Source organism: Syngnathus acus, chromosome 5, assembly GCF_901709675.1.
Source record: "Syngnathus acus chromosome 5, fSynAcu1.2, whole genome shotgun sequence".
Taxonomy (NCBI): domain Eukaryota; kingdom Metazoa; phylum Chordata; class Actinopteri; order Syngnathiformes; family Syngnathidae; genus Syngnathus; species Syngnathus acus.
Genome location: NC_051091.1, coordinates 10,103,175 through 10,116,261, shown reverse-complemented (window position 1 = coordinate 10,116,261; position 13,087 = coordinate 10,103,175). Strand labels below are relative to the sequence as shown.

At 42.5% G+C, this 13,087-nt stretch overlaps 1 protein-coding gene across 1 annotated transcript; it reads right to left on the bottom strand.

Annotated features, from left to right (window-relative positions):
• Positions 1-10,170: 10,170 nt before the first annotated feature.
• Positions 10,171-12,385, bottom strand: inka1b (inka box actin regulator 1b). Its single transcript, XM_037252407.1, has 3 exons — positions 12,288-12,385; positions 12,125-12,170; positions 10,171-11,323 (listed from the first exon to the last, which is right to left on the bottom strand). The coding sequence occupies exons 2-3, from the start codon at positions 12,125-12,127 to the stop codon at positions 10,394-10,396; spliced, it is 933 nt and encodes a 310-aa protein (XP_037108302.1). The 5' UTR covers positions 12,128-12,170; positions 12,288-12,385; the 3' UTR covers positions 10,171-10,393.
• Between the last annotated feature and the right edge of the window lie 702 nt (positions 12,386-13,087).

Genomic DNA, 13,087 nt, shown 5'->3' with positions numbered 1-13,087 from the left:
CCGTAACGTTGATGTCAACGTCGCAGTGCCAATCAATTGTTGACCTTTGAATGGTCTTGATTCTGTCCAGTTAGTGTTACCGTCCCCTGCCAGGCCAACCGCTCCTCATTTTGTTGAAGGCTTACAGTTTTATATGCCTGCAGCCATCTTCAGTTACACTAAGTGATTGTGGGAGGAGGATTTTGGAGAAAAGATTCACAAAGCTTTTATCCGCAAACGACAGGTCCCGAGAGGTGCACTTAATTCAACCTGATGGTATTTATTATTTAAGCCTGTTCACTTTGGGGATAAATCTGTAGATTTACGTCCTTCCTTTCTGGCTTGGGAGCATGAATGAGGTGTCTCACTGTAGTAGACTGCCAGTGTTTGGTGAATTGCTTAAAAAAAAAAATCCTAGCCTGAGTGTGTTTGTATAAACAAAGTCAGTTTAAGGGCAACGTCCAAGGCAGAAAGAACTTTATTCTTTTGATGAATGGCATCCAGTTTGGGGTCTCATGCCATATAGCCTCAGCTTCAAAAGACAAATACAGCCAGATTAGAAAGCAAAGCAATATTTTATTGGTTCGTTTTGAGAGGATATCTTTTTAAAGCACCGTTTGTCCCTTCACGGTTCACCTCAGCAGGGAATGAGACACTGGAGCTGCCTTGTGCTGCTTTCCTCACTCAGGCCATTGACTCGCTGAGAGTTGAAAGGTGAGCGAGGGGCTTTGGTTGACGGGGGTCGTCTGTCTGGAGGCAGCAGCGACGGGCGACGCACCGGAGCTCTGGTTTCAGTTGTGCTTCCAAAAATGTTGCAGCTGGATACAAGTGGCGTTGCGATGACGGAGTCATTTGTAATGGTGCGAGCATTGTTTCATTCAAAAAGTTCATCCTTGCTTTAATCGGACCAAAACATTTTTATATTTGCTGTGATTTGCCAACTTCAAGTTTTCTTCCTTTGTATTTTTTTTTTTATTGATTGTATTAGACTCGGACATGAGCCATTTCTTATCTGGCTATGCAGTTTGAAAACTTGCCACAAAGTAGAGCGCATATCTTCTCTCTAAAGCTCTGGTGGTCTTGCGTCTGACACGTGGTCTAGACATGATCTCACCTGATAAAGCGGCAACACGCGGCCTCAGCTGAGCCGAAGTCGGACCAGCGCTTGCCATTGGCACCAAATGTGTGCTTAAGTTAGATCTTGCAATTCTCACATTGAGCTAGTATGATCTCGCTCATATCTGCACGGTTTATGACCCGACCTCATTTGAAGCAACGGCAGACGTGCAGCTGTTAAATATCAGCGATCAGACATGCGGTATCAAGAGATCACTTTACCACCACCCAGACGTCTGTCCTCACCAGCTTCGGTTCATTCATATCAAGTAACAGCCTTCATAGTGGTGCGATGTTATGCGTGGCCAGATGTTGGTCAGCAATGGCAGGCCGTCATAAACACGAGTTTATAAATAAATAAATAGTTTTCGCACCTCTTGTATCACTTTAAAGCAGATGTTTCCCCTCCCCGCTCACCTTTGGCTTTCCTCCATCGCTTCTGTCCTTTGTTTTCAAATATGTCAACAAATAATGGAGGAGGGTGTGTCACAACTTGATACATATCTAGTTAATAAGCTTGCGCCGCCTAACACCTCGACTGTGACATTATAAGTGGCTTACATTTGCAAAGTGCTGTACAGCCACCAGCATCTTCACACATCCTCCACAAGCTGACCTTTCACGCTTCCCCCGATGCTTCTCTTTCCAAGCTTGTCCTTTCACTCTCTTATTGAATTAGCGGCGTTGGAGGGAGGGACCAAGGTCAACTCTTACACTGGTTTCTTTGTTCAACCCTGGCAGAAATGTTGGCTATTTCCTGCCTTGCTGGGATGCTAAGTATAGTACGGAAGAGAGCACCCACAAGGATTTAGTTTTTCGTCCACCTAGCATGTGACAAAATAGGTCTCCTTTTGAATCTTCACTAAATGTAATTTCTCTGGATGTGATTTTGACGGCGTGGTGTGAATATAACGGAATACTCTTTGGACAGCGCTGGTTTAACGTATGCAGAAAGCGAACTCGCTTGTGATATGATACTATTTTCACGAGGTCACACATCTGCCGCACAAATAATAACAGGCTTTGGGAAAGGAAGAGGAACAAAGGAACAGCTTTGCCTCAAATGTGGTTCGATCCGTAGTCCGCCTGCACTATGCCAGCAGAGGGATGGCGAGAACTTGATCCAAGGCCCTCAGTGCTCCACCGGGAGCACCAGCGTGGACCTCCATTGTTTGCTTTGTAACTCAAGACGGCGACATCACTCGTGAATAGCGCTCACCGTTTGGTGAATAATCAGCTTGTGCCTTCTGTTGTTTGCCAGTTTGTGTTTGTGGGATTGGCGGGTTGTTTTGTTCAGATTGTTAACTTGCTAGTTTTTTTTTACCAACTTGTCTTTACTTTCCATACGACTTTATTGGCCACAATTCTGTCAACATTGTCTGTTTGCTGCAGACTTGAAGAGGGCAAAGTAACCACTCGGGGCTATATTAAGAGAGGATGACTAATCCACCAACTATTTTATAGACAGATATAAAAGTAGGATGGGACTGATGAAAAAAACATCCCGTCTCTCTCCAGCTGTTTTATCCAGCGACTCAGCAACAACGTATTCAACATTTATAAGGTTTGTCGTGATTGCAAGCAGAAGTACACTTATTTTGCTATTTTGGAGCTAAAAAGTCGAATACTTGCTAAAGGGTCTCAAAATCCGGTTTTTCCAGTTATGGCACATTGAGGCTGTTGATGAGTTGTTGTGTGGAATTGATCGCATCTTGAAGCAATCGAGACTAAATGAAGGCGCTGGCGATTGACAGGATGGGATGCTGACGAGAAAATGAAGCTTCATATTTGTCTCATGAACCTGTTGTATTTTTTTACTCCTCTAGATGGCCCTTTCTGTTCAACTAAGAGCATACTGACTTGCCAATTTTTTAACCCCTTTCTTTAAATCTAGAGGAGTCAAAAAGTGGTTCATGAAGCTAATTCGAAGCTTCGTTTTCCCATCAATCAAACCGACTGTACATCCAAGATTTGTGCTCAATATGACACTGGGAGCAAAACATGAGTTCAGAATATTCGCGTTCTGGTTTACGATTAAATTTTTCGAGGTTACGAACGGTACGCAAGTGACCAGATTAGACTTCTGTCATAAAACTAATGACCTCTGTATAATTAGATCTTCTAAACATGCTACATACCGTCACGTTGCTTTTGAAGTTTTTTTCCCCACCACGTGGAAGTGATTAAAAGTGTCCTCCTTCTGTTTCATTATTTTCTAATTAACGTGGCATTGCTAGCGGGAGAAAAGGGCAGCGGGTTTCTCATTAGTGTGCTTAGTGCGATGGCCAGTCCAGATGTTTTACATTTCTTGCCTGAAGACTCTCACTTAATGACTTGCTGTTCTTTTCCTGCTATTTTTTAAACATCAGATACAATTCTAAAAGAAAGAATATTTGTCAGTCAACTTTCACCATAGTCATCTTACCATTCTCACTAGCTGGTCCAGCTCCAGAGTGAACTGAAATATACTGCTCGGTGGAAATGGCTCAGCGACGTGGTTCTCATTATCGGCCATGTTTACATCCACGAGACGCCCCTTATTTGATTTGCACCACTACAAAGAGCACAGGCCTCCAGTTCAACATAAGAAGCAGCAATGTGTCGGGGGAGGAGGGGGGTTGTTTAGCTGTGGTTGGGTCAGGTCTGGTGTGTGCAGCACCAGCATAATGCAATTATAGTAGTCATGTTTATTCCTGTACACTAGATTGCATTTTGGAAAATATAAGTAACAAGGTTTGTGTGATCATCTGAGCACAGTTGGACAGTTTCTTTGTTTATTTAGTCAACAACGACAATAAAAGGCCATGCAGTGTTGTTTTTGGTGACCATTTGGACTGCCTGGGAACACTTTTTCTTGGCTAAAATGTCGAATTGCAAATTGTAATTCTAATCTGATCGTGAAGGCACAGACAACACAGCTCCATATTGATAAGTGTGACTGTGGGGGGGGGCAGATGAATACAGTTGACACTATAAAGCTAATATTAAGCGTGTGTCATTCCTTTACAACCTATGGCTGCTTGCTTTTTCATTTTGTGATTCAGTTGCCAGTCAAGTAACTTAATGAACATGTGTTGAGTAAGCATCCATTCAACTGTGGACAAGAATCCAAGCTTATATTTAACAACATGTCAATAAGTTGCTCCAATGGCCAATGTGCGGAAAAGTACATTGAGTTTTATACAACACATCACAGACAGTGTGACCTCTGACTGCAATCATTGATTCAATACTCGGCGCAGTGATAAAAAAACTGTTTCCGATAATACGTGCCAACCCCTATTATCAATTGTATCATCCCTTTATCAATGTAATGTGTAATTTTAAAGCTTATATTTAGACTTAGACGTGTACTGTAAGTGACAAAAGAGGCACTGATATTGCTAACATTTAGCATCCATCACCCATTTGGTGTGTGTTCACATCTCTGCAGGCTGCAGCATGTCCACAGCCCTTTGCTTTTTTTTTTTTTTTTTCTCTATTGACTTTGGACCATCGAGCCTCGGGTCATTTTCAGTCAGGTGAAGCGCTGTTATCTTCACATTTGGAAGACAATCGCATTGAGCTCGTGTTTACTGTTTACACCTCAATGGTCAGAGGGTCAGCGTGTCAAAGCTCGCAGTCTCCTGAGAAGTGCCTTAGCTGACTGTGTTTTGAATAGCGACTGTGCTGACCGGCCTCCCCGGTGTGTGCTGGATAATTGCGGTGGGTGGGTTGCAGGGAACAGTTGGAGGTCCCAGACATCTGTTGGTCTATTGCTGTTGATCAATAGTAATCAGGTAGCAGACTATTGTGAGAGATCATTTTTGAAGACTCTTGTGGTAGTTTAGTCCAGTGTTTATCAAGCTTTATTGAGCCAAAGCACACGTTTTATATTCATAAAATCTGGTACAAAGGTAAAGCTTTTAACTCATTGATTGTCAGTCCAGTTAAAATGGATGTTTGACGTCTATAGCCGTCAATGGTAGTGAATAGTATTTCTATAAAATCCTTGCTCTGACACCAGTCACATTTAGTGACGATAACTGCAGACAAGCAAAGTATAGCGTGATCTCTGGGCTTGTGTGTCCTTATGTCACAGGCAGCATCAATGACATTTGGTGACCCTGTGCTGCTGCTGTTATGACATGAACATATTTGTCTACGTGGTGGTGGAGGCATGAAGTCAATAAAAAAAAAAAAGAGGAAATTGATTCTTTAACTTTTGTTTCCATTTGTTGTTACAGCCAACTGTTCCTGCTCTCACACTGGCTGACGATCATGGTCTGTTTTTTTTTTTTTACACCGTAATTTGTATTAGAATTACAGTAGTTAATCAGAGTATTCCATTTAGGATGGCTCCGTTAAAATAAACCAGATCGTGCACAGAAAAAATAAAGTTTAAAAGTGATTAGCACACATACTCGCACAAAAGTATGATCCAAAAGACCACACAGATGTTGCGTGTGCCTCACTTTGATGCTCTGAAAATCAGGAGGATTGCCTTTGAAGAAGCAGGCCTACAGCCACAGGGCTTGTAAAAATATTTCCACTGTTGGGACTCTGGCCAAGATAATGAAGCAGCTCTTTTTTGTGTGGTAGTCTCTTTAGTCGGACTAACCTTCTGCCTCCACAATCAGTCTAAAAGAAAATGAATATATGCGAGATTTATCATTATTCCTTGACTTGACTTGAGTCATGTTGATTTCTTGGCAGGCTTTGGTTTTTCTATTTTTTTTTTTTTTGATTCAGACATCAGTCAGCAGCCTTTGTGGACATTAGACAGTGTCTCACCTCCTGGCTGTCGTGAGGTCTGAACTGGATTGTGCAAATCAGCTTTTTCTAATGTCTAAGGAAGAAAACGACGACAAAAGAAATGGAAAGGGAGTTGTATATTTTATAGAGTATAACTTTATTGGGCATTATTTGAAAACAGTCGGAAAATGACACTTTTTTTTTAATATATATGTATGTTTGTTTGTCTCTATGTGTTTAAAAATGAATGGATGAATGTTGAAACTGGTTAAATTAAGGATGTTAATCCAAAGTGTTCGTTCAAAAGCAGATGTGAACCGATTGAAATTGTGTGGATTAGAGATGAGCGTACTGGCTGCAAAATTGTGCAACCTCGACGTCACTCTTTAAGGCTTGGATCCAACTGACCCTAAGATTTTTATCCTCATCTTCTGCAAACTTATCCAAACACAAGCCGCATCACACACATTTGAATTTCTTCTCGTTGAACTACGTTTGCATAGGTTGCAAATATAGTTTTATGTTTATATTCTCCAGTGTAATTTAAATGTCATCTTTGAGATGCATCTGCAGACCACAAGCCCAAAATGATTTACTGCTTTGATTAAAATTGGGATTAGGCCATTCCTTCATCTTAAAGAATTTAGCGGATGACCTTTTAGGCGCAAGTTCATGTGATGTGATGTAATCAGAAGACCTCGTTTGCTAGCAGCTGAAACGTGGCAGCTAAGAAGTACCAGCATGACTTCAGCATCAATTGAAATTTCCCCCCCCCCCCCCCAAAAAAATGTTTGTTGGTCCGTACGTGACGTCTCTATTTCGTAATAGTATGATTCAATTATTCGGAAGTAATTTGTTACCGTCAACGCCCCAAAAACTTGAGAGAACTTGAGAAGGCGAGTCATACTTTGTGAAAAGTACTTCTCCCATAAACACTGAGAAATACCAATAGCTGTCCTTGATAATAAAGATATTTACTAGTGAAATGTAGTGAAGATGTTAAACTTGAGCAGATGCTGAGAAATTTTTTTCCACACTGGTCACATGTTCGCAATCACATTTTCATCTTTCCTTGGAGATAAACGATTCTTTTCTTACTGTTTCATGGGGAAAAGCTGAAGTTGTGGCTAACGTTTGTAATTGTTTCCAGGAGTTAGTTGGGATCCTCGTTCAACTGTTTTTTTTTTTTCTCTGTCTGCTCTGGTGATGAATTGCTGACGTCAGTTTTCATACAGACGCATGATAGAGAAACATTAATTGGCTTTAGGTTCCTGCCAAAGGTTGTGCGGCTGATATGAGTGAGCGGAAGGGAGTGGAGGGAATAAAAATAGGCTCGGCTTGTCTGGAAAATGTGCGCATAGAAAACAAAAGTGTCTGCGACAATGAGATGTGGGTTTGCAAGATAAATGAGGAGAAAGCTCCAAGATTTTATTATTCTGCAAAAGCCGCGTGCTCACCTGCATCCTGGAATAGAAGTGCTCTACTTGCATTGTTGAGTGCTTTTTTTGTGAGATTAAAGTCTGTTACTCTCCAACATTTATATCAGGGTGATTGTAATTTTATTTGCTAAGTAAAACTATTAAAAAAGCAAATATGTGGTTGCATCATCTTCTGTCAAAGGCCAAAGAAATAAAACATTTGCTGACTAAGCATTTTAATAGGTGGAATTGAATCTTTGTGGCTAAGCAGTTCCTTCTGCAGAAAAAGCATTACAGTGATCAATTTTTAACTCAAATGACTATTTTCTCTTGTTATTGTCGAACAAAAAAACATCCAGGAATTCAATCTTGAGGCAATATAAAACCACACAGCTCCCGCACTGTGAGGGAAGAAACTTTTATTACAGCACTTCTTAAATGAGCGGTCAAGAAAGTTAGTAATAGATGTGTTCTCTTTTTTTTTTTTTCTCCTAAACATCAAATGTGGTTCTCGAGTACAAACATTTGCCCACCCCTGATGGAAATGCTTGGCCGCCAGAGCAGACATAATTGGACGAAACTGCTCTCCCGAGCATGGAAGCAACTATGACTTGTACATGTCATCCATTGTTACACATGTGTGCATGATAATGTTTACTGTAACTTGTGGAACATCCGTCCGCGTGTCTTCATTAAGCAGATGTTTCATATACTGTAGGTGTCTGAGGAAGCCCCCTTTTGACCTTTGGCACCTTGTCGAGCTGTTGCAACCTTTTTAATGGTGGATCTGAAATCTTCACATCCTACACACACATATTCCATCTGTCAACTCTGTGTGTGTTAGGTGCATTTGTGTCTATCGGCAGCTTGTAGAAATGAACACATCTTATAGTACGACTTCCTCGTTGAGGGTCGGGCAGGAAGGCCAGCAGGAAGTGACCTTGGGAAGTTTTCCAGCAGTTCCAAAAGTGGAATCGCTGCCCCCCCCAAATGCCTCAGTAAGTTCTTTCCTCCCACTGGCTCCTACAACATATTTTATACATGTTTTGCCCCCTTAAAGTAGCACACCTTCCTCCAGCACATACAATAGCCATTGTTTAAAGAAATTGGCTACTATGTCAGGACTCGTCCCCGGTCAGTCCATTGTGTGTCCATTTTGTCATAGTTTCTGTCCGCGTGTGTGCTCGCCCCTCCCCTCCTGTGTCACCTCACAATCAGTGACCTCACCTGCCGCTTGTTACCTGTCTTGTATTTAAGTCCTGTCTGCCCCTCACTCCCCTTTTCGGATTATTTTTTGTCTCACGTCTCTGTCAGTTCTGTTTTTGTTTGCCAGCCCTGTCGGTCAGTCCCGTTGATATTTGTTAGGCCCTTATGTCAGTTTGCCGGTTCTGTTGGCTTGTTCCCCTTATCCTCCCTTCCAACTACCTTTTTCTTTTCTATTAGTACGATTATTTTTTTTTTTCAAATGGTCAATCACATATTTGGACTATTGGCTATTTTCGCAAAACTCTAGTATTAGTGTAGTAGTATTGCTGAAAAGTTGTCTTTGTGCATTTTTGTACATTTGTGTGTTTGGTGGCCACCACCCTTCTTATTTTCATTGGCTACAAAAATACAAAACGGGGCACTTTTTCTTTTTTAATTCATATAACGTTAATTATTCCTGCTACTTTGTTGTTCCCCTTCCACATAGTTATGCAACATTTTATACATGCAGAGTCTGCCTCTTTCTTCAGGCCATTTGCGCAGAAGTGTCTTCACACGCCCAACGAAGCTGACAGCATTGCTTTTCAGACTTTGTTTGCCTTTGAAAGCCCAGGTAGCTGCTATGTGTTTGCAGAAGCCACCGCCGTTTGAGGTCACAGCCCATCGCCAGACCTTAAGCTCTGTTTGGATACATCTACACGGCGGGCCTGAGGCGTTTGGTGGTGTTTGCATTCCGATTGGAAGAGAATTATTGGTTTATGAGGAAGGAAAACATATTCGGAATGTCTCGATCAAGGGGATGATGATGAGGAGAAGGTGGAGTGGTTTTAAGCAAGGACTGCAGGCACAAACAATTTTGTTTGGCTCACATCTAATCACAGGATGAGGTGTTTCGTCCTCCAACCCTGTTGACCCCCCCCCCATACACACACAAACACACAAGTTTAACAAGCATCAGTGGGCTGTGATGATTGCGAATGCTGCTCAGGTTTCCCAGCGGTTGTTAAAGACTTGCTAAAAATGGAGATTAGTGGGAACCTTTGCAGGTCACGGAAGCCTCAGGCGGTTTGAAAGGAATCGATTACATTGTCATCGCAAAATGTGGACACTGTGGGGTGCTATGATATTTAAAATAATGTTTAGAGTTGCATTTTGAAAGGGAAGTCACTGTGTATTGTGCTTACGTTTAGTGCACAGCAGCGTGTGACGGTTGTGTGCCGACAACGTCTCTGGGGAGCTCCTGTTGTGCTTGGTGGGCTGAGCATGTGCACAACAGGCCCACGCGACAAATGCCCCCCTGCACGAGCCAGTCACATCCTGTGCATGGCTCGCCCCTCACTTCCTGACTTTGGGGGGCAGGGGAAAAACACTGAAACTGTATTTATACACAGATGGCATGGAACACATTTCAGTGTTGCTGAAAATATATATTTTTTGAACGTTTGTGTTTGGTGGCCATTTTCCCCCTGAATTATCTACAGAATCTACAGTGGGAAACTTTTTTTTTCTTTCCAATTATTATATAATATTCCTGTAACCACTGTAGTCTTCTTTCCCTTACACCTACTAAAGCAGCAATTTTATATTAATTATTCAGAGTTCATCTCTTTCTTCAGGCCATTTGTGCATACTGTAAACGCAAATGTTCAAATTCATTCAATAGATTAAATACATTACTCATAAATACTATACCAAAAGTTTTAGATGTGTTCATCTTTACCTTTCACCATGCTCAGCATTCATGTTAATGTATTTCATATAATACATTTGCCAATGATTTGGAAACTGAACTACTTTTATATAGAAAGTATTTTATTGCTTGCCGAGGGTAAAAAAAAATGTCATAGAAAGGATTAGGAAACAGTTTACAGCTTTTTACAAACTGAGTGCAATTATGTATAAGGGTTTATTAGGGTTGGCGGAAAATCCATCTTATACTGTCAGATGTACCCGATGATGTCGTTGCATATTATGGGCTGTCGGCTGCCCGTCTTCATGAGTGCACTGAAGTGGTGGAAGTCTGAGTCGAGGGCATGTAGGCCCGTGTGGGACCGGTGGAAGAAAGGTTTGAGCGACTGGAGTCCCACAGGGCAGGACGACCTTTTGGGGGCCTCGGCAGTCCTGCTCACTTGAGCGGACTCTGTTGCTTTCTGTCTCATCTCCACACCTTTGGAGATCCCAGCCAGTCGTCGCTTCATGTTGACTAGAATGTCCTTGGCGAGGCGCCGCCCAGCACTTGGCTTGAGTTCTGCTGGTTCTGGACACTCTGGGAGGTCCATCCAGTTTTTAATTAAGTCCGCAAAGCTGTTGTCCCCCAGAACCAGAGGCTGTCTGTTCCTGCTTCTACTCAGCAAAGCTGTAGTCCAGTCCTCTGGGTCACTGGACTCAAAGGACGTCCAGCGCTCTAAGCAAGCGTCCGAGGTGGATTTGGGTCGAATCCGACCCGAATGTCCCGTGTTTGTCCGGAGGCAAGCAGAAGCGGAAACGCGCACGTTTCTTGTCCTTCTCAGAACAACACCTTCATCGTGCCAGGAAGCCTCCGAGTAACCGGAGTCCAAGTCCAAGCTGTTTTCGCTGTTGGGTGAGCCTTGAGCCAAGCGCCCGTTGGGTTCTTCTTCTTCTTCTTCCTCCAGCGGGTTGGCCAAACAGCAGGCGGAGTCGTAAGTGCTGGCCTCGCTGACTTGGGACACGCGCTGGTTGGAAAGGCACTCCTGCTGGGCCCTCTGTTTGCACAAGCGGGTCACGGCGAAGGAGCGCTCGCACGGCTCGCTGAGCGGCCTCGGCCGGCCCGCCTGCTTCGGGTCCTGCAGGGAACGCATCATGTGCTGCACGCGGCTCTGGAAGCAGTCGCTGGAATCTCCCACACACAGCTGGAGAACCAAACAAAGACAATCAGATGAAGAAACTGGCAAGAAGAACGAGGCCATCTTCCAAGCGCATCGCGAGACCTGAACGCTTCCTTGTGTTGTTTCTGGGCCGGTGGGATTTTTAGCAGCTGAGATCACCGGTCTTTGCGAGCGTGCAAAAACATTCCTGACAAATCTCTGAGCGGCCATCGGCACGTCAAGCGGTGTGATCCACCAAATAAGTCAGAGAGCAGGATGCACATTTCAGACGGGGAGAACTCTCCCTGCTTCCTCTGGCAGGAGAGGAAATTTGGAAGGGAGAGACGTGCAGCTGAGTAGGACGTATCCTCTCTCACAGGATGTTGACTGCTACGTATTACTATGTGAATGCAACTTTGTGGATTTACATTATGAATCCACTCAAACTGAAATGTGGACACTTATTAGGTACGCCCAAAAAAAACATTCCGCCTGATACTAGGAATAGAGTCATCAGATTTGATTGACATTGTCAGCACCAGCAGTGTTTAGCCTTTGGAGACTCCATATGACATGATGTTATCACAGCTGTGAGTTCTCAATTCTGAACCATTTGGGACCCCTCGCCTCCTCATCATCATCCCACATCTCCTCCTACTGCCCTGACTTATTCTCAGTGGGGAAGCATTGCCACTGTGCCACCATGTTAGTTTTCCCTTGAGCTGGAGGGGGGTTAAATACACAGCGCCCACAAATGAGGGGGTCGCACTATAACTTGCTTAGATGTTTCAGTCAAGTCAAGACACTGTTGCCGTATGCAAGAAAAATAGAGGGAAAATAACTTACCATTGTTTGTAAGTGTCTGCGGTGAAGTTACAACTTCTTATGAGTTCTGCAAAGCAAAATAAAAGAGCAATGATCAACACAATTTATTACATTAGATTAGATCTTTAATTTTCTGGAATACAAATAAATCTGTCTTTCATTTTTTTTAATGAATAGTACTAACCTTGGCATTTGGTTCCAAGCAAAGAAACTCCTCATGTATATTTTACTTATGATGATGCTGTTGCTGCTGAGTCCTTACTCTTGAGCTCAACATGGGCTGACAGCACATTTTGTAGAGGCCCAAGTGTTTCTCCACAACCAATGAGTGTGAGGCAGACAAAGTCTCGACCAATACCGAGGCGTCTCATACAAAGCCCAGCCTCCAACATAATGAGTTTGTAGCAGGCACAATTGAGGAAGATGTTTACCATATTTACCATGATTTCCAATGTTATCATATTAAATATTAAATATATTAAATATTATACTGGCTGTCTCCATCTACATGTTACACTTTTGTATTTATTATTATTTATGAGTCAATTAATTTAATGAAATTGATCATCCAAATTAAAATAAAATTTTCAAATTAAAATACATACAATAATAAAAAAATTAATTAAATACGCTCTTACTTTTTTACATTGCAACATTGTGTGCGTGTTTTAAGTTTTATTTATTTGTTTTCCTCTTGTATCCTTTGGTCTGCTCACGGTTGCAGGGCAACCAGGCGTAAGGCGCCACCTGCTGGCTGCATCAAGAAATCATCACTTTTCCTCAAGCGCTGTGTATCTTTTTTAAGTGTGCTTGAATACAAACACTAATTATCCCTTTTCTAAACCAATCCTCTGCTTTTTAGAATTGCATACAAGCCATTGGATAGTACACCTTCTCATTTTGTTTGCAAGTGAGGAATTGTAACACCATGCTTTCCAGACTGGAGGCTAATGCAAATTAACTCATTCATGTCAAGAAAAGAGA